Here is a 23,335-nt window from a genome sequence, read left to right as displayed (position 1 = left end):
TTTTTTTTTTTTTTTTTTGAGGGGTGAATTCACGAACGCAGAGGGTAGACCTGAGAGGGCTGGAAAATGAGTGTGATAAAGTGCATTATGTGAAACTCCCAAAAATATTATGTTGTGGGCAAAAAAAGAAAATGCTGGATCTGTGAAGGCATTTTCTCGATTGAGGATCCCTCATCTCTGATTACTATAACTTTTGTCATGTTAACAAAATAGCCAGAAGAGTATTCATTCACATGCCTTAGGTATGTGTAAACTGTACCTAAAGAAAAACATGAATATATATACATATATATATATATAATATTCTTATTCCTGTATGTGTGAATATAGTCTCAATAATATGCAAAAAACAAAAAATATGTATTGTAGCATTATTTTGCATATAACATAGTCTTTTTAAATTATTATACTTTATATCTCGTTTTATAATCTATTCGTTTTCCCCCTCCCGGTCTGCCCTCCAACTATTCCTCATCCCATACCTCCTCCCCTGTCTCTAAGACGGTGTCACCACCCCTCACCCCTACCCCATCAGACTTCCCCACTCTGTGGGGCCTCAGGTCTCGCGAAGGTTAGGTGCATCTTCTCTTCTCAGACACTGAGCCATCAACCAGGCAGCATACACCAGCTAATATGAGGCCCCTGACACATATACAGCAGAGAGGGAGTAATCTTACGTAAATTTGATATATAAGGAGTTATGGAAAAAGTTTGGAATAGTAAAAGTCTATCAACCTTTGTCAATAACAGGGCAAGGGATACAGGAAATGAAAGTTTTGCCAGCAAATCACGTTATACTTGCTTTAACGTGAGACAAATATATTTTGGATAATTCTGCTATGTTGTTTTATTAACCAGTATTAAAGAAATAAAGATTTATGAATTTTATTAAATTTTTCAAATGAAAACTGGTGTGTTTGTGTGTGAGAGAGAGATGTATCTGAAGCCACACGTTTGAAAATCAGGTTGACATACTTAATTTCTAAACTATTGAATTTACAAAATAATTGTTATGTAGCAAAAATCAAAATTGATAGGCAAATTATTATAATGAAATGAAAAAAATTTTTTTGGTTTTTTTTCAAGACAGGGTTTCTCTGTATAGTCCTGGTTGTCCTGGAACTCACTTTGTAGACCAGGCTGGCCTCGAACTCAGAAATCCACCTGTCACTGCCTCCCAAGTGCTGGGATTAAGAAATGAAAATTTTAACTGGTAAACATCTCCATATTTTTATCAAACTATTAAAAATAATAGATAATGGGCCAGGAGAGGTTTTTCATCACTTAGGAGCACTTATTCTGTTTCTAGCACCCATATGATGACTTACAACATCTGTAACTCCAGTTTCTGTGGATCTAATGCTAGCTTCTGACCTCTGTTAGGCAACAAGCATACACATGATATTCTTACATACGTTCTGGCATTAGTCATAGACATGAAGTAAATGAAGCTTTTTAAAATGATAGAAAATTTTATACTAAAATGTTCAGTTATTTTGCATATCTGGCCTGAAATGTTCTTTTCTTTTACCTCTTTTGATTTTTTGGTTTTGGTTTTATTATTGTTGTTTACATTCTAACAGAAAACCCAAACATCCTGCACAAATGAGTACTCTACCACTGAACTACTTCCATAGCCTGCAGAATTTTTATAAAACATGTTTTAATTTGCAAATTATTTCTATTCTCATTTTAATATAAAAATATTTTTTCTCTTTTTTCCATCAATTAATTTATTTATTCACTTTACATCCTGATCGAAGCTCCCCTCTCCTCCAGTTTCCCCCTCACACAGCTCCTCCCCCATTCCCCATCCCATTCTCCTTTGAGAAGGAGGAGCCCACCCCCACCCCCATCATCCCACCCTGGCCCATCAAGTCACTGCAGGACTAAGTGCATCCTCTCCCACTGAGGCCAGACAAGGCAGCCCAGTTGGGGAAATGGGATCCACAGGCAGGCAACAGATTCAGGGATAGCCCCATCTCCAACTGTTGGGGAACCTGCTTGAAGACCAAGCTGCATGTCTGGTAAATATGTGCAAAGGGCCTTGGTCCAGCCCATGCATACTCTGTGGTTGGTGGTTCAATCTCTGGGAGCCCCTAAGGGTCCAGGTTAGTTGACTCTGTTAGTCTTCCTGTGGAGTCCCTGTCCTCTTCAGGTCCCTCAATCCTTCCCCAAACTCTTCAACAAGAGTCCCTGGGCTCCATCTAATGTTTGTCTGTGGGTATCTGCATCTGTTTCCATCGGCTGCTGGGTGGAGCCTCTCAGAGGACAGTTATGCTAGAATCTGTAAGAATAACAGAATATCATTAATAGTGTCAGGGATTTTTTTAATTTTAAAAAATTATACGCTTTCAAATATTCCTTTGCTTTATGGATATGTAGAATTTATGGAACATAAGTGGAATTACAAAATAAATGAGCAGTACATTTATTACTGGAAATATCTTAAGTCATACTTGCACAGAATAATTAGCTTCAGACCTCTTTGGTATGATAGACTAAACAGAAATCTTAATTCTTACAGGATGAAAAAGCAGAAGGATTCATCAGTCTGCCAGAATTTAAAATCGATAGAGCCAGTGAATGCCGCAAAAAATAGTAAGTTAATTTTACATGGGGAATGTGGGGGATGGGGAAAAATTTATTTTGTAATTTTTCTACATTTTATGTGGTAGGTTGTTTATGTGGTGTTTTCAAACTGGCATTATAAGAAAGCAGTTTTGGGGATATAACATGGAATTTTACTGATTTCTGTCATTGTGATAGAAGTGTTACATATGTGAACTTAAGTTAGTCATTGTAGTAATTTTATCCATAAAAATTTAGTTTGAGGCAACAAGATAAGCGCTTTACTTACGAGCCTGATAATCTGAATTCAATCCTAGAATCCATGGATAGAGAGAATCAGCTCCCAGTCACCCCTCCCCGGCATGTGCACACATAGAAACACGAGTGATGATGATGCTAATAATAAATAAACAGCATAGAATGTCTTTTAAATTACCAATAAAAAGACAAGACCTCACTGTCAAGCTCTGACTGTCCCAGAACGTACCTTAAACTCAAGGGGTTCATTCACCTGCCTCTGCTTCTCAAGTGCTGGGCTTAAAAGTGTGTGCCAAACCCAGCTTAAAAAATGGATTTTTTTATACAACATATTTTGATCATGTTCCTTGCCCTCTCCCAACTTTAATAAAATTTTTGAAAGGTATATGAATTAGAAACTTTTTTCTGGTTTGCAAAAACATGAATGTAACTTTTGTTGTGGTTTTGTTCCCAGTGCATTCAAAGCCTGCCATCCTAAAATCAAAAGCTTTTATTTTGCTGCTGAGCATCTTGATGACATGAACAGGTAAGTGCTATTTACATCTCAAGTGACTTAACTACTCCTAAAAATTCAAGTTCCCAGCCTCTTCTTCAGTAATCTTTAAGGAATCTTATTGTAGAATCTGCATGAGTTGAATAAAAGTTGAATAGTCAAACTCTATTTCCATGTGATCATGCCTAATTTTTTTTGTAGGCACATATATTATTTTATTATTATTATTTTCTTTATTTACATTTCAAATGCTATCCTGAAAGTCCCCTATACCCTCCCCCCGCCCCCTCTGTCCTACCCACCCACTCCCACTACTTGGCCCTGGCCTTCCCCTGTGCTGAGTCATATAAAGTTTGCAAGACCAAGGGGCCTCTCTTCCCAATGATGGCNNATTAGGCCATCTTCTGCTACATATGCAGCTAGAGACACGAGCTCAGGGGGTACTGGTTAGTTCATATTGTTGTTCCACCTACAGGGTTGCAGCCCNCTACANCTCCTTGGNTACTTTCTCTAGCTCCTCCATTGGGGGCCCTGTGTTCCATCCAATAGCTGACTGTGAGCATCCACTTCTGTGTTTGCCAGGCACTGGCATAGCCTCACAAGAGGCCACTATATCAGGGTCCCTTCAAAAGAATCTGATCATGCCTAATTTTTAAAAATAGTATTTGCTTAATATGTGTTTTAAATTCCATCTATGCATAATACAACTTTAAATAATAATAAAGAATAACATTTTTAAATGTGTATTTTAAACAAAAATTGGCAGTCCAACTTTTGACTGTCAGTTTTACATCAAAAGTACCATAACCCATATAAATCTAAAATATTACCACAAAAAAATTTTTTACATGTTAAATTTTGGGAATATGCCTTAACATGTATTTCTAGATACCAAAAAAGGTGCACAAAACCCTGCCTTATTTAAGAACTAAGTATATTTGATAGAATATCCATTTCAATAGTTTAGGTCTAGAAAATGTAGTAATTCCTCCTGTTTCCTTTCATCTGTCATGGGACAGGATTATATAGCCACTTGATTTGATGGCTCTGTGGGGTTTTCGTAGCTAAAGGAAAACACACACATATTTTCCTCTTCATATACCACAGTGTTTCACATTACAGTCTTGCCCATTTTTTAGTTACTTTTCTTTGCTCCTTTCATTTTCCCCTCTCTGTTTAATAGAATAGAAATTGGACTTAAAAATCAAAATGTTCTCCTTGTTATAATTGCAGAAACTAATGCACATTGCATATATAATTTTCCAGCACTTGGAAGAGGCAGCAACGCTTAGTGGTCGGCACTGTAGCCCTTTGGACAAAACAAATCCCAGCTTTCCAACTTCTTTGCTATGTAACTTTATACAAGAAAGTTGACCTTTCTGTACTAAATAATTGACCCTTTTATAAAATGAGAAAAACTCTCTCAGTAGAGGTTTTCAAGTTTCAAATGCTATATAAGAGTTCAGGAGCAATAAGTTTTAATATTTGTATACTTTTGTTCTCTTACCTCATTTACTTTTCTTTAGATGTCTCAAAAAAAGGTATCCAAATATTTAAAGCACAAAAAAAATTGTGCTGCTTCATGAATACGCTTAAGCACAGGAAATGAACACTTAAGCTATGTTTATAAATCAATTATTTAACAACTGGAAGTACAGTCATGGCTTTTGAAAAGAAGAGATGTATAAAAGGAAGTGGCAGAGAAAGGAAATGTCCTCATTCATGATTTATATAATTTATTATATTTAAATTTTCTTACCAGCACTAAGAATTTTCCAGTATTTTTCTCCTTACTCTAAAAGCAAAAATCTTTATTCACCTATATATAATGGAGGACTTGTGGTTCTCTATTTTTGGAGCTATAATTATCCTATAATTCTATAGTTCTAGGCCCATGATAGTTTAGCCAAATGATAAGAAACTCAGTTCCCTGTAGATACATGTGAAGGGTTTGTATTAAGACCAAATAAAGAATACTGATATAAATAAGTAGCTCTTACAAGATGAATGCATTAGTTACCATTTGCCTCCCTGTAAGAATTAAAATAATTTAATCATTCCTGGTACATGCTAATTGGAATCATTTTAGTTTAGACATTTTCTATGCATTTTATCAATTGTAAGACCTTTCTTAGCCTTAATTTGCTATTCTATGTTCACAGTATATTCAAAAGGATCTCAAGATCACTTTTCTTCCCTTATACTTCTAAGGTTCTAAATGCCATAGAAGAAAAGAAGAAACTAAACCAAAACCATGTCACTTATTTCCTTACTTAAAGTAGTAGATTAAAGAAAAGAAGCAACTAATCCAAAATATCAGCACTGCAATATATATCTACAAGTCTTGTTTTATATAAGACTTACCCTTATATACTGTATATCTCAGAATTACAGACATAAAATATGAATTTAATAATGGAATCATAATATATCTTTGCTTACCCTTGTTTTTCTTTCTCTAATAATCTTATTCCTAGTATTTACTTTCAATAAGAAATTAAAAAATACTTGTTAACAGTATAAAATAATCAGTGCCAGATACCTGTAGACAGGATTAGTGATATGGAAAGACACCCCTTTACACATTTGTTGGATCTTTGAAAACATGGGATATATTCTTAAATAAACATAATTATAGGTAATACATGCTTTACCTGATTATTTTATGACTTTTAAGGCACTATTATTTCTATTTTGCATTAAATTTACTGTACTACTGAATTTATAAATATATATATATATATATACACACACACACATATATATATTCTAGATTTTTAAAAAATATGTAAACCCAGTAGTAACAGAACCCACTAATAAAGCTCTAAAAGCATTCCTTAAATTCAGTTTTTCCATAAAATCTGTGTACAGAGATATATTCATTTTTAAGTATGTGTATCCTTGTAACTGTGAGAAATTACTAATTCATATTTTTAACTAGTATTCTATATTTCTACCATGATTCTTACCATATGTCTATCTCAGTGCATTATTCTGTATCATTCTACACATATTCCCTTACTTATATGTTCATGTTCTAAAGCATCAGAATATAGGACTGATAAGCAGATATTAGCCGAAAAACATAGAATACCCAAGATACATTTTGCAAAACACAAGAAAACCAAGAAGGAAGACCATCATGTGGATACTTCATTCCTCCTTAGAATAAGGAACAAAATACCCATGAAAGGATATAAGTACAGAGACAAAATTTAGAGCTAAGATGAAAGGATGGACTATCCAGAGACTACCCCATCCGGGGATCCATCCCATCATCAGCCACCAAACCCAGATACTAATGCACATGACAGCAAGATTCTGCTGAAGGGACTCTGATATAGCGGTCTCTTGTGAGGCTATGCCAGTGCCTGCAAACACAGAAGTGGATGCTCACAGTCAGCTATTGGATGGAACACAGGGTCCCCAATGGAGGAGCTAGAGAAAGTACCCAAGGACCTGAAGGGGGCTGCAACCCTGTAGGTGCAACAACAATATGAACTAACCAGTACCCCCTGAGCTCGTGTCTCTAGCTGCATATGTAGCAGAAGATGGCCTAATCAGCCATCATTGGGAAGAGATGCCCCTTGGTCTTGTAAACTTTATATGACCCAGCACAGGGGAAGGCCAGGGCCAAGCAGTGGGAGTGGGTGGGTAGGGGAGCAGGGGCGGGGGGGGTATAGGGAACTTTCGGGGTAGCATTTGAAATGTAAATAAAGAAAATAATAAAAAAAGAAAGAAAAGATAGGACTAATATTAAAAATCTTCTTCATCAGTGTTCTCAAAAAGATTGTAAATTAAATCTATGTATCCCTGACCTCCTAAACTAACATAGACTCCCCTACTCCCCAACAACTTCTACCATTCTAAATTAGACTTTTTTTGCTGCGTTAAAAGATGGCATGTGCTCCTCATAGATGCTTACTTGTATCCCAATTTGTCATCTGCCTCCATTGTTAAGATTTGGGCGTCATGAAGTTAGGTATTTTGTTTTGTATACTATATATTCTGTGTGTCTAGAACCATGTCTGACACATACAGGTTCTCAATAAATCCTTCTGGAATCAGTTAACACATATATATTTGCTCTCAGAACAACCTAAGAAATCAAATAATAATACCAATGATACTGATACCAAGTATATCAGTAAGTTAGGTTGTTCCAGCTGTAGCTTAAGGACAAGAATATCCAAGACACGGCAACAGCTATACAATATTCTGTCTTTTTAGGCTGTACACAGCAGCCTGAGGATATTTATACACTCTCTTAAGAGTTTTTATTATGAACAGAATTTTTTCCTAATAATAGCTTAAATTCCAAGTTGTCTTAGGAATTTTAGCAATCTAGAGCCAGGGAAAGAAAGGAGTATGCCTTATACATTTCCATATCTCAGAAACACAAATGGATATTTAATAAATGATGAGTTGCAAAAATGAAGAAGACTCTAAGTTTCTCAGTTCACTTCCCAAGAACCTTCATTTTCTTTAGAATTCTGATTTAAAGGTCGGTGTTTTTCAAGAAGTAAATGGTAGTAGATTAAATGTCAATGAATTTTTAGTTTTATCATCATCCTTTTTACCTAACAGCATCAGTCTACTCTACTTTTTCCCAAAAGTAATTGGATTTACCCTATAATACAAATTCAACCCCTTTATCACTACAAATCAACTATATATTAAATTTTATTTTAATATTTTACTAATATTTAATCATTTTCAAAGGTTTTATCATGAATTTTGATTTATAATTTATAATCTACTAGAATATAAGTATAAAATATAATATGTATTATTGAATTTTAGTGAATATTTTACTCTATACTGTTAGGACTCCAGTCCTCTCTTCACTTTCCATATATTCTTTAGGATGATATATACATGAAATGTTTTGCTGAACTGGTTTGTATTTAAATGTTTTCTTAAAATTGCAGTTTAGATCTCAATAGATGCCCATCAGAGATACAACTTTCCCCTCTTCAAAGTTTACTAGGTATATGATATACACATAACAAAAGTTAGAAAATTGTTAATTGTGTGATTCAGTTAAACAAATTTATTTTATGGTTAAAAGGGATATAGGATTTTTAAGAGAAAATTTCTCAAACACAGGTTTCTTTAAAATACTTCCAGATCAGACTATTCCACAATATAATGACATTAACTCTAACAGTAATTCCAAAGTTATTCATGGTAGTTTGAAATGTGAGTTCTCCCCAGTTTCTACTGTAATCAAGACTTATTTCATGGTGACTATTATTTTTATAGATAAGTGCTAAAACTTTTCTCCTTTCTGTATAGATTAGACTGGCTATTATAAGTGTCTCCAAAGGAGCATTTGATCTGAAAAAAAAAAAAAACAGAAGAGCAGGCATAATTGAAGTATTTATACATTTGAAGGAAAAGAATTGTTAGGGCTTTGGCCATTTCAAAACCTTTTGTACTGTGCATACTAGCACCTTTATTTATTTTTTTTATTTTCTTTATTTACATTTCAAATGCTATCCCAAAAGTTCCCCATACCCTCCCCCTCCGCCCCTGCTGCCCTACCCACCCACTCCCACTACTTGGCCCTGGCCTTCCCCTGTGCTGGGTCATATAAAGTTTGCAAGACCAAGGGGCCTCTCTTCCCAGTGATGGCCGATTAGGCCATCTTCTGCTACATATTCAGCTAGAGACTGGAGCTCAGGGGGTACTGGTTAGTTCATATTGTTGTTCCACCTACAGGGTTGCAGCCCCCTTCAGGTCCTTGGGTACTTTCTCTAGCTCCTCCATTGGGGGCCCTGTGTTCCATCCAATAGCTGACTGTGAGCAACCACTTCAGTGATACTAACACCTTTAAATAACTGTTCCATTGGAATTACATCTTCAGTGTGGGAACAATTTGTTCTACAGTAGTTTGTTGCCTATTGAAGACTTAAACTTTTTCAAGTTTAATAAAGAATGTATTTTATATGTAGAACTATTCTTTTTAAGATATTTTATAATAAGTGTTTCTAACAAGTATAATGAATTGTCATTTTTTTCTTTATTTTTCCAGGTGGCTTAACAGAATTAACATGCTGACTGCAGGATATGCAGAAAGAGAGAGGATTAAACAAGAACAAGGTAAAGAAATACCTTTTATTTTATAATCATGTTACACATTTTGCATAAAAAGGCAAGGCTAATGAGGGGAAATCTTTTGAAGAAAATTATTTTGAAGTGAATTTTGGTATAATATTGATAATAGACAGAAAGATAAAATATTTTATTGAATTATTTTGGCGAAAAAAAACCTCAATGGCACCCTTGTGTGAAAATGTAATCACATAGCCAGCAATTATACTGAGTTCTGCTCAAAAAGGTAGTTTTAATGCAATGGAGAAAATGAAACATAGTAACATAAAACGGGTTTCAGGAAATGAGGATAAACAGAATCCTTCCAGGAAGGGAGTGGTAAAAGACTTTTGGTTGTCTCTGCTTTCTGAACTGTACAATGAAAATGATGTGGACTGAAGGCAGTAACTAATCTACAGAGTGGAAGCGGGTTGCACAATTCTACAAGATGTAGAAGCCATCTTCATGAAATCACTATGCACAGGCTAACCTCATCTAAGACTATGACGTAGTAAATGTGGCTTAGTGGCTTAACTTCCTCACCTTTATGCCTGGTGCAATTTCAACATCTTAATTTCTGTGGTAAGAATACTAAAAATATATCAGCCTTCCCTTTCTAATGTCTTGAAAACCTGTTAAGTAGCTCTTTAAAGCTGATTTTACCTGGCTGCTTAAAGACATAAGAGCTGGAAATATGGGTAATACATACATAGAAAAATATCACAGAAACATAATAGACTACCTACTTAATATGTGGTTAAGTTCCTTGGACTTCTACTGGGAACTGAGAAATATGTATATCAACTCCACTCCTCTATAGCTATTTGACATCTTCTGAGTATAATTTTTAGTACTGAAATTAAGTTTCATACAAAATACAGCACTTTGAAGTTAAAAATAGAGTAGCGGTAACTAAAGGCTATGAATAATTAAGTAGGTAGTAAACAAAGTAATGAGCAAGTACTGAGTCATAGTTAGATACGAGTAATAAGTAAGTTATTGTGGACTACTGACAGCAAGATGGATAGAGATAATGATCATAAATCATAAATCTATATCCTCAGAAATCTAGAAAAAAGGAATTGTAATGTTTTACCATAAAAATGATAATTCCTTAACGTCATTGTGAAGCTTAAATCACATAAAAGTCAATGACCTGTATTGTGTTTCTTTAACAGTTCAAAATAACAGCAAGTTTTAAAATTATGTCCTTTGTGTCAAGGTAAAACAATAAAAAAGGAGTTTCCTTCTGATGATGATGGCCATATTTATTCATAATAACATAAAATTTGGTATCATTGTAAGACTCATTAAAATATGTGTTTATATAATTTTAAGAGCTAAAATCTATTTGCTCTTAGAAAAATATCAGATTAGCTTCATCCACTAAGCTATGGTGTTCCCGTGTGCAAATTTTCCCAAAGAGTCAAGTAAGTTTTCATTGTTGCCCTTTTATATCATTGTTTTTTCCCTTTCCCATAGCTTAGCACAAGAAGTTCATTTGAAGAGTAGTATTTCCACCTTTTCTTAAGCAAACCAACAAATGTTTATATTGCTATTACTTTTTAATAAACCAAGAATTATGTCAAATCAATATTAGCATTTTTTCCTAATTTATTTGAGGAAGAAAAATAAACACTTAAGATCTCTTACATATGGTAACAGCTATGGAGCTCTAGATAAAATGTTAATCATCTCTTTTCCAGTGTGCTCATGAGGGCCACTTGAACTATTAGTGCACCAAGATCCCAAGGTATCAATGCAAACATTGAGGATAAACTCAGACAGCATTATTGGAAACAGTGGGATAGATAAGGGTAGAAAGATCTTAGCAAACTCACTTTGTGTCATATGTGGAGAGATGAATGCTAGCATTGATTTCCCAGGAAATTTTCAGGTTCTCACAAAACTGCACAGACCCTGGGACTCTAGATTTCATTCTTCATTGTTCAAAAATGCTACAAAAGAAAAAAAAGAGTGTCTATAAAAATGAATGTCGGGCATTTACTGCCTTTGGGATCTATGTCTGACCTGGCATAAAATCCTACTATACCCAAGAAGAGAAATGTTCTTATTACTTCTTGAATGTATTCACAGTACAAATTGCTTCATATATTTTACTTTATTTAGTACTCACATGAATACAACTCTGAAAGTCAGTTGTTATTATTATTATTAGCAACACTTTTACAGATAATAAAATAGACCGAACGAAGTTAAATAATGCCTATAAGAGCATAGATGTCTGGTAAAGTTGTATAGTAAAGAATTGCTTCTGAATATCAGTCATGCTTTGTCCACCATTATTTACTAGCTGTTTCTGAGCATCTATGTCAATCTTTGAGGGAGGCCTTAGTTATAGTAGTGATCATTGTCCACTATCTCCATTATTATTTCCCACTGGACTTTTTAGATAGGGTTTAGCTAACTCAAACTTTAAATCCTGGGTCAGCCTCCTGAGTATTGGAGTTATAGTTGTATGCTCCCATGACCAGTTTCCCATTGTTTTTTTTTTTTTTAATTGAGAGGGGGAACAGATATCTAATTAAGATTAATTGACATATTGTATTTTTTCCCCTCAGTGGATCCTTGAGTTTTAAGGCCTGAATAGAACGGGAAGTTTATTTTACATCCAGTATTCATTGATAGAGACTTTCTATTCACAGTAACTAGAGTTAAAAATCAGAAGTGGGTAAGGGAGATTAAATAACCTCACTATACTTAACATTAAACTTCTTGATATGTCAAGCAAGCATCCCAGAAATTTAATCTGCAGAGCTTTGGATCGAGGTGATGCCTTAGTTTGAATCCAGCTCTATTATTTCCTACCTGGAATGTAACAATTTCTGAAAAAGTTCGTTGTACTCACTTTTAGATAGCACTATAGGAAAAATATTACAATTGAGAATTTCTGGAAAGAGAAGGGTTCCTACAAAAATATGTACTGTGGTTTTTCACTTGAATCTGAATACTACTTGAGCCTTGTGTTGGTTGTTTTAGAATCCAAATTTTCAGACACATTCCCTCTGCTTTTTATACCTGTTATCTCACCTGAAATTGTTATTGGAATCATCCCAGCTCTTTGTGTGGAACTCACATAAAGAATCAACACAACAGTTATGGCTAATATAGTAAAAGTGAGTCTGATTATTGGTCTTTGTTGGATTTAACTAACAATATGATTATAGCTCTCAGAGTTCTTTATCTTCCCTCTTGTCTCAGCTCTGCCAAGTAACTTTGTCTACTGGCTTATATTTCCTACCTTTTAATTCATTTTGGAAACTTGGTACTTGTAGCTCAATTTAGCTGGTATGCAGTGTGTGTGTGTGTGTGTGTGTGTGTGTGTGTGTGTGTGTGTGTGTGTGTGTGGTAAGATTTAGGGTTTGCCATGTCTTTCTAAGGAGAGGTGGGAGTATGTCAGCTTGACTCTAGAAAGCAGCAATTGTTAGATAACCAGTGAATTGAAGTCAGAAAAGGGGGATTTAGAACATTACTTTTGGAGGTGTTTTTATCGGTATAGATATACAGCAGCAGATGGTATATTGCTTTTCTCTCTGAGTAGTCACCACAGCAATGTGACATACTTTAAGAAACATCCTGTGGTATTTATTAATTAAGGATTCTGAGTAATTTGATCTCAAATCAAATGTATCCTAAACATGATTTGGCTTATAGAGTACTATATTCAGACTTCCTATTTGTCATTAATTTTAAATGATATTGTGATTAGGTTATTTTGTCCTTCTCTAAAATGAAACTGACAACTCTTGGGTATGACAATGATAATAGACATGCTGTAGTAAAGAAATGTAAATCTTTTTGGTTAAGTGGTTTTATCTTTTCTTGAGAAATATGACTATAAGTACTTATAAAATGTTGAGGTGTCCATGTGTGTAAATTTTCAGATTACTGGAGTGAGAGTGACAAAGAAGAAGCAGATACTCCATCAACACCAAAACAAGACAGCCCTCCACCCCCCTATGACACATACCCACGGCCTCCCTCTGTAAGTTAAATATCGATGTGCAAAGGACGTAGCAGGATGCTTTGATCTGAAAAAACTATATTAAATTGTATGTGAAGCAAGATTTTTGGGGTAAAAGAAAATTTGTCATCTGAAATCAGGAGGAAAATATGTTTATGTTTATGTTTACAAGGAATATTTAATCAAGTAAACAATCACCATAGATTTTTGGCAGGAGTTTGCCAGATTAAAAGGAATTAAAAACAACAGGAAAAGCTGGGCATGGTGGCGCATGCCTTTAATCCCAGCACTCGGGAGGCAGAGGCAGGCAGATTTCTGAGTTCGAGGCCAGCCTGGCCTACAAAGTGAGTTCCAGAACAGCCAGGGCTATACAGAGAAACCCTGTCTCGAAAAACCAGAAAAGTTTCCTTAGAAAATGATTTATGAATTGATCATATTTATACCATACTAATAAAGTAATTTTATACCCTTTAGAACCAACTGATAAATATTAATACTAGAGAGCTAGAGGTGTAGTTCAGTTACAGATATCATGTGCTATCTAGTGCTGTAAGAAAATATTAAAACTGAAAGCAATTTGGGGAAGAAAGGGCTTATTTGTTTTACAAGTCTTGATCATAATCCATCATTGAGGAAGCCAAGACAGGAAGTCAGGCATGGCAGCAACCTGGATGGAGGCAGGAACTGAAACAGAGGCTATGGTGGGAGTCTGCTTACTGGCTTGCTCAGCAGCAGCCCAGAGATGGCACCACCCACAATGTCCCAGGCCCACCCACATCAATCATTAATCAAGAAAATGCCCCACAAACTTGCCTACAGGACAATTAGATGGGGTTATTTTCTCAATTGGTATTCTTCCCAGATGACTTTAGCTTGTGTCAAATTAGGAAAAGAAAAACAAAACAAAACAAACCAAAAAAAAAAAAAAAGAGTGCTTGCTGAAGTACTTTATATAGCCATGCTGTCAGCTTTAATATATATGTTTATGGTGCTCCAAAATTCTTACAGAATGCTTAAATCTATAAATCACTCTATGTATAAACTGTAGCTCAATCTTCTACTGAGGTAAATAATGATCCAACTTTTTTAAAGACTATGCCAGCTTGTGTCTGTTTCCCATCTGAGTTACTGAGAGTATGTCAGTGTACCCATTGAGTTTAATGGTAATGTTACCAAAGTAATCAGTTCTCTGTATTGGGACTTAGGCTGCCACAAAGGAAAAAGAAAGCTAGTTTACATGACAAAGATCAACTTAATTCAGTCTCTTTGTATTATTCCAAGTAATTAATATTTTCACTTTCTTAAAAAGAAATACCAGTATCTGAATAATTCCTTTGGAATATTTTTAAAAGATTATTTATTTTAAAATCATTTTTAATTACCTTCCCACGAAGTAGGCTTTCATGTGTCTTTTATCCTTACTTTTGCTTAACCCTACTCTCGCCCCTGCTCTCCCCAACCCTCCTGCCTTCAGTCCCACTTAAATCTTTCAATTCCCAGTATTGCCTCTGCACCCCCAGTGTTCCAGTGTTCTTCTGCTTAATGTGTCCTTTTCTGTTTGCATAACAGTAGCATCTTTGGAAAGAAACTCTTCATATTATTAAGTTGTAGTTGAACATACCACTCAATATGGTAAAAGGGAACAATTTGCCCATGGATGATGCTATGTAGTCTCTCTTCCTTTTCCAAATCGGGGGACATGTTCTCTCAGCCAGATTTCTTCTAGTGGACACTTCAACCCCATTTGGGATTAATGAATGTAGCTGAGCTCCTTACAGAAAGGCAGCTAGGGTAGCCTTTAGAGCTGGAGAGTAAGGCTTGTGCCAGGTAGAGCGTGGTTCTGTGCATTGTTTACAGCATTTTATTGATGCTAGGCTTTCCTCTTGTTTGTTTTTTATGCTATAATATATTTTCCCAAAGTTAAACTCATACACAAAATATAGTCTTTTTATGTACTCTATATAGTGCCTATATGCTAATCCCCAACAAACTATAATTTCATCCTACCCATATTTTCCTTTTTTAAATCTTTAGTCTTTTGTTTTAGTTCAGTCATTATTCACCGCATTCTACCCTCCCAACAATTCCTCATCCCATTCCTCCTCGTCATCTCCAAAAGGATGTCCCCATACCCTCATACCCCTATTTTCAGTTCTCCAGAAATTATTATAGAATTGACAAAACCACAAGACAGCTTCTCTGTAGGACCCATCGAGATAGACACTTACGTATGAAGAAGCAGAAAAGTTACTCTGTTTATAGACAACTTTTTCTCACATACAAAAGCATCTCTCTTTCTCTCACCCCCTAAGCTGCTTAAAATACAGAAATAAGAATCTATGGGGACTCTTTTTTTAGAATTTCAAAAGATGTAAACATTTTTAAATTGTTTAGTTGCCGAATCTTTCTTACATAAACATTTACAGTTTCTAATAGTTTGATTATTATCAGCTCTGTACTATTGTATCAGATGTTTCATGGACAACTGTTATAGCTATATCTCAAGACATTTGAATTCCTAACTTTAAGTGTAAGCTGGGGCCTATAGACTTTTTTCTTCCAATTTATTATTAAGTATTTTCTTCATTTACATTTCAAATGCTATTCCAAAAGTCCCCTATACCCGCCCCCCGCCCCTGCTCCCCTACCCACCCACTCCCACTACTTGGCCCTGGCATTCTCCTGTGCTGGGTCATATAAAGTTTACAAGACCAAGGGGCCTCTCTTTCCAATGATGGCCGATTAGGCCATCTTCTGCTACATATGCAGCTAGAGACTCAAGCTCAGGGGGTACTGGTTAGTTCATATTGTTGTTGCACCTACAGGGTTGCAGCCCCCTTCAGGTCTTGGGTACTTTCTCTAGCTCCTCCATTGGGGACCCTGTGTTCCATCCAATAGCTGGCTGTGAGCATCCACTTCTGTGTTTGCCAGGCACTGGCATAACCTCACAAGAGGCCGCTATATCAGGATCCTTTCAGCAAAATCTTACTGGTGTATGCAATAGTGTCTGAGTTTGGTGGCTGATGATGGGATGGATCCCCGGGTGGGGCAGTCTCTGGATGGTCCATCCTTTCATAGACTTTAAGATGTCTGCGAAACTGTGCAATTGTTACTTGACTGTGTAAGATTTCTATCCAAGTAAATACTTGGTGGTAAAAATCAAAAAGAACAGTACTTGACGATCTGAATGGTCTTTTATTTCTGTGGAAACTGATGAGGGACTTCTTTCCACAGATGAGTTGTGCCAGTCCTTATGTGGAAGCAAAACACAGCCGGCTTTCCTCCACAGAGACCTCACAGTCTCAGTCTTCACATGAAGAGTTCCGTCAGGAAGTGACTGGGAGCAGTGCTGTGTCTCCCATTCGCAAGACAGCCAGTCAGCGCCGCTCCTGGCAGGATTTAATCGAGACACCGCTGACAAGTTCAGGCTTACACTATCTTCAGACTCTGCCTCTGGAAGATTCTGTCTTCTCGGATTCGGCAGCCATCTCCCCTGAGCACAGGCGGCAGTCCACGCTTCCCACTCAGAAGTGCCACCTCCAGGATCACTATGGCCCATACCCTTTAGCAGAGAGCGAGAGGATGCAAGTGTTAAATGGCAATGGGGGCAAGCCTCGAAGTTTTACTCTGCCTCGAGATAGCGGGTTCAACCATTGCTGTCTGAATGCTCCAGTTAGTGCCTGTGACCCACAAGATGACATACAGCCACCAGAGGTGGAGGAAGAAGAGGAGGAGGAAGAAGAGGAAGCAGCAGGAGAAAACATTGGAGAGAAAAGTAAGTATGTTTGTGGACATTCTTAGCCTGTGTACACAGTAATAGCCTTTTAACTTCCTATTGGAAGGTTGTTTTCCTTTAAAATAAAATAATGGTCATGCTGGATAGGAAGTTAGGTCTCCCTAATTTATGAGCCAGGACAAATGCCACTAGAACAAATACTTTTTCTCCCAACTCCCTGCTTGCTTTTTTGAGGTTAATAGTCTTCATTTCTTTACCTTCTTCTCTTCCCTACTTTCTTCTTACTTTCGTGCATAGATCCTGCCAGTCCATAGTGATTGTCCCCTGAGTTTGGGTCAAGAAATTATAAATCTCTTGAGTAGAGTGTCAACAAAACCCTGGTTACATAACTGACTACACACATGCATACCAACATTTACACTCATATCTTTCCTCTCACTATCAGGGAAAAAGTTCAAAAGGCACTTTTGCCCTAAAAGAAGTTTCATATAACATGTCATTCCAAATTGCTTGGGTTTTTCTAGAAACCAATTTGCTGGAAGCATCCAGTTATTATGTTGATGTACATTGGTATGGGTATCAACTCAAAAGGAAAAGAAGATGATTCAGTAACTTTTCTAGTAATTCTAGGATGTTTTACCTTAAAAATATGTTTTTAGACAGACAGACATAGTGATGCATATGCATACACACACACACTTACATACTTGGAATTTAGAGACAGGAGGATTAGGAATTTGAGATCATCATCAGGTGCATAGCAAGCTCAGAGTTAATGCAGGCTATGTGAGACCCTGTCTCAAAAAAAAAAACTGAATATATTTACTAGCTATCAAGTTTGTTATGCAACATGCTAATACGAAGTTTCTGTTTATAACTACTGTGAAACACTGGTCCAGCACCCTGATTTCTGTAAGGGAAAGGCTTTAACTCAGTTATTTAAATTGTCAAACATCTGGCTTTATGTCCTAACTGTAAAATGAAAAGACTGTAGGTGAATAACATTATATGAATTAAGCAAATTAGTATAGATGACTGGTACGAATAATGATTGAACCAGTTATTTATTTACTTTCTTTAATGGATTGGCCTCCTCTTTTTGAAGATACAAATAAAATGTAATATCCACCCCATCAGTGAGGGACTTTGATTATAGGTTACATTAGCATAAATTATTCATTACTTCTAGTGGAAAAATAAACAACTTATAGCTTACAAGTTACTAACAGGTCAGACCTCTGTCAGTGTGACACTTGGTTTCTTTAGCAAGGAACCTCTTCTGCTCACATGACTTGATGAGAATTCTATATCTTCCACCAATAAAATAAAAGAATCATTTGGCACCAAAGTCACATTTAGATGTTTTCTGTATAAAGTACACTTTAGCCAGTGTCCATGAGAACATTGCAGAAGGTATAGCAGTCAGTGCTGAAAAGATAATTAGCACACATCACCTGCAAAACCTCCCAACATCTATATCTATCAGACATTATAGAAGACTCTTATGAAAAGAGTAATTAAGACTCATCCTAGGCTTTTATAGGCATTCTGGCAAGCCTAATACATGCTTTAATACTCTAATGATTAGCAGAATTAACAAACTTTTCTCAATATTAAGTGTTGGTTTGAAAACTTGTTTGATTCTCACCCAGGTGCTTTACAACAGCTGTACATAAAACTATGGGGTTTGCTTATTATTCTGTAAACCCTGGGGGAGGAAAATGCACCATCTTAGCCAATTAAAGGGTATTAAATTCTGAAATAGGAATTCTGTTCATAAAACTTCCTATCAATTTTATAGGCAAAGTCACCAGTTCTTTCTTTTTTTAAGTGATTTATTTTGTCCTAGTCATCATGTGGGGAAAAAGTAGGAAGGAGTAATCATGTCTAGAACATGGTATCAGACCTACCCTTTCTTTAGGTTTCCAAAGCCACAGAGCGTCTCTAGTTAGATGGCTTTTTTTTTTCTTCAAGGGTCCTCTTTTTATTGTTTTTGTATAGAATTTCTCTCCAGATATACCCCTAGGTTGATGGCATTTTTTAAGTTTAGGCTACAGGTGCATTAAATGCATAATTATTTAATATTGTCCATTGTTTTCTATGTCTCTTTGCAGAATAAACACAGCAAAGCAGAACAGTTATAATGAGTTTGTCAATAAATTTAATATTATATATTTTGTCATCATAGTTCAATATTGTGCGGCAGTCCATGCAATTTCATTATGATTAGCCTCACTAAAAATGGTCAAGTAGTATTTTTGAGGCCCCATCTATTTCTTTCAGGGTACTCAATAAATCTCCTCACTTAATTTTTTTCATACACTACAAACTGTTCTGTATGGAGCGCTGCATCCCATTTTGCCTGGAAATTTTTTCATATTCAGTGCAATGTATGTTCACCTTTCTCATGGTGACTGATTTTTTGTTACATTCTAAATATTTAGAATTATATAACACGATAAATATTTCATTTGGGAAAGATTCACTTTAAAATCAGTTATTTCTTTTTGAAGACAGATAACTTAACCATTTTTCTGTTTACACTACCCCTCCCAGTCCCCGCTCACAGAGACCCTACCCCATCCTGATCTCCTCTGAGAGAGTGGACCCCCTAGGAGTCCCCCCCTGACCCTGGTGCATTAAGTCTGCCAGGGTAGGTGCATCCTCTCCCACTGAGGGCAGGCAACTCAGCCATGGAGACTGAGCTGCATGTCTGCTGCATAGGTGCTGGCGGCCTCGTTCCGGCCTGTGTATGTTCTTTGTTTAGTGGCTCAGTCTATTTAGGATCTACTTTGAGAATGTCATAATCATGCCTTGTGTGAATTGGTTATTAGAAATAACCATGAAGGCTGCTTATTCAAACCAAACTGCTGAGTATTATGCCAGAAACAGAAATTATACAGAGAACAAAAAGCCATGGCCATGATGTCAGCATCACACATGTATGTACATCGTCTCACACAGAGCACCCTTTTATGTAGACACAGAAATGAACAAGCAAAGCAAACTTGCAGAGGTCAGTCTCTCAGTGCTCACCTGCTCCAGGCCAGCACTCAACTTGAGCTACTAAAGGAACTGTGTGCTATTCCTGTGCAGGGGAAGTGAGGGTTATAGTGCTGGCTCAGAATATGTTTTTTAATTTTGCCTAAACATTTAAAATAGGAAGTGTTTAGCAGGGAACCAAAGTGGGTAATAGAAAACATGAAAATATAAAACTGTTTTATAACTTAAGCATGAGGAAGTATTGTTAACCAAACTCCTTTTATATCATTTATTTTGTCTCACCTCATGTAATGGCACATGTTTGCAGTGAACTTCAAGGAACAAGAGGTACCTAAATCCATAACCCTGAATCATTTTTGATTTCCTCCTGGTTGTGAAATTTAGCCTTCCATAGAACAGACTGCAATCTCTGTGCCCATGGTTGAACTACCTTTTGTCTTATTTGAAATTTAGTTATTTAACTGAGTCATTCTGTGACAATTTTCTCAAGCTGAAATCATTTTAGTCTGAAATAGATGGTACTAAAAGTACACAGATGAGACATGTCTTGTTTTCCTTTGACTGAAAAGTCAGCATGCATATTAATTATCCTGACCTACTTCACTGACATTTGGGAAAAGACAAGTAATTTTCTATTATCCCAATTAGCACTTTCAAAGCTTACTGAGGTATGGGCCTTTTAATAGTGTCCTTAAATTAAATTATTAATTATGTCAGCCTCTACAACTTTTAAGAGGTATAAATCATTAAAGTATAAGACAATATAAAACTATACTTAATTCAGAAATTATTTGTTATAACACTAAAATACTGTCTTGATTAATATGGTGTAAAGTTGGCTGAGAGTGTCTTTTACGCCTTTGTAATGGTAGGAACTTTAGGTGAGGTTTTCAAAAGCTTTATCCCTTGATCCTGCTGATTCCCTCCTTGGCTGTTATAAGATAGCCTTTCCAGTCACACATTCTTTGTGCACTCATTTCTTTAATAAAATCATAATGTTCTCTTTTTCATTATTTTGGAGATTACCTATCAGCATTTCCTTTAAGTTACATATGTATTAACTTAGTCTTAGAAATCTAAAACAAAAATCTGTCTTTCAACCTGAGCAGAAAGAGATTCAATCTATTACCATGTAACTACAATATACATTAGGCTATCTGTATATAATATTTATGCTTTCAAGCTAGAACCTCTGAAAAATACATGCTAAACTTATATTTTAAAGTATAACATTCTTTGCATGTCATTGCAGTTTTGGAGCTGTGCAGGTTATGTTGTAGTTACATAGTCAATGCCTGGAATTATCTCAGTAGAGAGGCTAATAATGACTACTAATACAGTGCAGAGAAGGTACCCAGGATCAAGGGATAAAGCTTTTGAAAACCTCACCTAAAGTTCCTACCATTACAAAGGCGTAAAAGACACTCTCAGCCAACTTTAAGCCATATTAATCATGACAGTATTTTAGTGTTACAAAAAGAAAAGCAATGTGTTCAGTTATTATAAGGCTCCAAAGGTATACATTTTATCTTTAAGAGCATCCAGGTATCCTGCAGGCAAGAAAATGATATAATTTGAATACAAACCTATATTAAAGACAGGAGTAGCAGAATGGAACAAGTTGAGACTAAGGAAAAGTGTTGCATCACTTTTCCATTTAATGTAAGTTTTGCACACAAGTAAATAATTTGGTAGGACCAGCATCATAAATAATCTGTGAAGTTAGAGTTGAAATCCAAAGGACACATGTAAATAGTAATAACATGAAAAATGTCAAAGAATAGCACAGCAGTTTAAATATATCACTTTCATAAAGTTGCAGGTACCATCCTTGGCTGCTTAGACCAGTAAATACAAGCAAAGAACACAGGAAATCTAGGAGGGGATCCCAATCCCATGTTGTCTGATGTATAAAACTGTAAGGAAATACAAACACTGGTGATTGTGTGGGAAATAATCTGTCTTGAATTCCAATCCTGATAGAGGGTACATTTTAAATCGCACAAGCCTCACTTTTTCCTTACATGATATAAACAATTATTAACCACTAATGACATGAACCAGAAAACAAAACATTGTTCATCTATTTATTTTAGATATTACTTAAAGGCAGAATTTGCAAGTGTTGAGTGTGCCGTTTCTGCTGGGATGCTAGTAACTAGAATTACAGCTCTTTTGCCCTGTGACTCCATTTTCAGTCACATTGAGCGTGATTGTTTATGGGTGAAACAATCCTCTTCTGTATAATCACATTTCGAATATAAATGTCACAATTATGTGACATATGAAGTGATTAATTCATTTTCATAATCTAGTTAGAAACAGATCTTTTACCACCTCTAGGCTATTGTCCTTCCAACAAAATCCATGGCTTATGGAAAGAGGCAACTCAGATTAACTGTGTGCTTGTTTCACAGCCTTGGGTCTTCCTTAAAAGTCATTTATCACCTAGCACCATCTTAATTAGTTTGAGGGAAGTATTAATAATGACTCTTGTAGTTTAGTAAATACACAGTGGTCCTCCATCTGGCACGAAAATAATCTCAGTGGTGTTCAAAGTAATAAAACCAGTTTTCGGGGGGGGGGGAGACTTCTACATGCAGCAGAAGATGCAGCCAGGTAAAATTTAAACTCACATAACAGAATGACAGCCTATCATTATCATAGCTAAGACAAGTTATGATTTACATTTTTTCCAAAATAGATAATCAGATTCAGTCATAATGTTGCTTCTTACTATGTTCACAATTCATAAAAGCAAATGACTTTTCAATTCAGTAATGACCTATTGTTAGCTTCTCAATAGGAGTAGTTTCTAGCATGTTGTACAGAAACCCCCCCTTAAATTCAGCCTGCTTTTCCTTTTTTACCCTAAATTCATATATCAGAAGTTCTCTTATCTGCTTATCTGATCCCTCGGGGCTTAAATTTTTTCTCTTCTTTATGGAGATTTTCTAATACTGTCTGCTTATCTCAAAGCTCTGGGATAAAACAACCAGGCCAGATTCTAAGATTTGTTAAGAACAGTATGGGTGCTAAAGAGTGCTCAATGTCTAAGAGAACTTGCTGCTTTTCCAGAGCACCCAAGTTTAGTCCCCAGAGAACCTACATCTAGTGGTTCACATCTTCTTCCAGCCTCTACAAACACTATGCCCACAGGTAGCATTCTCTCTCTCTCTCTCTCTCTCTCTCT

At 36.0% G+C, this 23,335-nt stretch overlaps 1 protein-coding gene across 7 annotated transcripts in view; it reads left to right on the top strand.

Annotated features, from left to right (window-relative positions):
- Cnksr2 (connector enhancer of kinase suppressor of Ras 2) overlaps positions 1–23,335 on the top strand; it is a 230,361-nt gene that overhangs the window by 175,998 nt on the left and 31,028 nt on the right. For all 7 annotated transcript variants that reach the window (XM_021187764.2, XM_021187765.2, XM_021187763.2 and 4 more), the window contains 5 exons: positions 2,528–2,601; positions 3,284–3,355; positions 9,360–9,427; positions 13,324–13,424; positions 16,638–17,178. In XM_021187764.2, coding sequence (XP_021043423.1) covers positions 2,528–2,601; positions 3,284–3,355; positions 9,360–9,427; positions 13,324–13,424; positions 16,638–17,178 — 856 coding nt within the window. The remainder of the gene's footprint in view (positions 1–2,527; positions 2,602–3,283; positions 3,356–9,359; positions 9,428–13,323; positions 13,425–16,637; positions 17,179–23,335) is intronic.

The sequence above is a fragment of the Mus pahari genome, chromosome X (assembly GCF_900095145.1).
Source record: "Mus pahari chromosome X, PAHARI_EIJ_v1.1, whole genome shotgun sequence".
Taxonomy (NCBI): Eukaryota; Metazoa; Chordata; class Mammalia; order Rodentia; family Muridae; genus Mus; species Mus pahari.
This window is presented reverse-complemented; position numbering and strand designations above follow the sequence as displayed.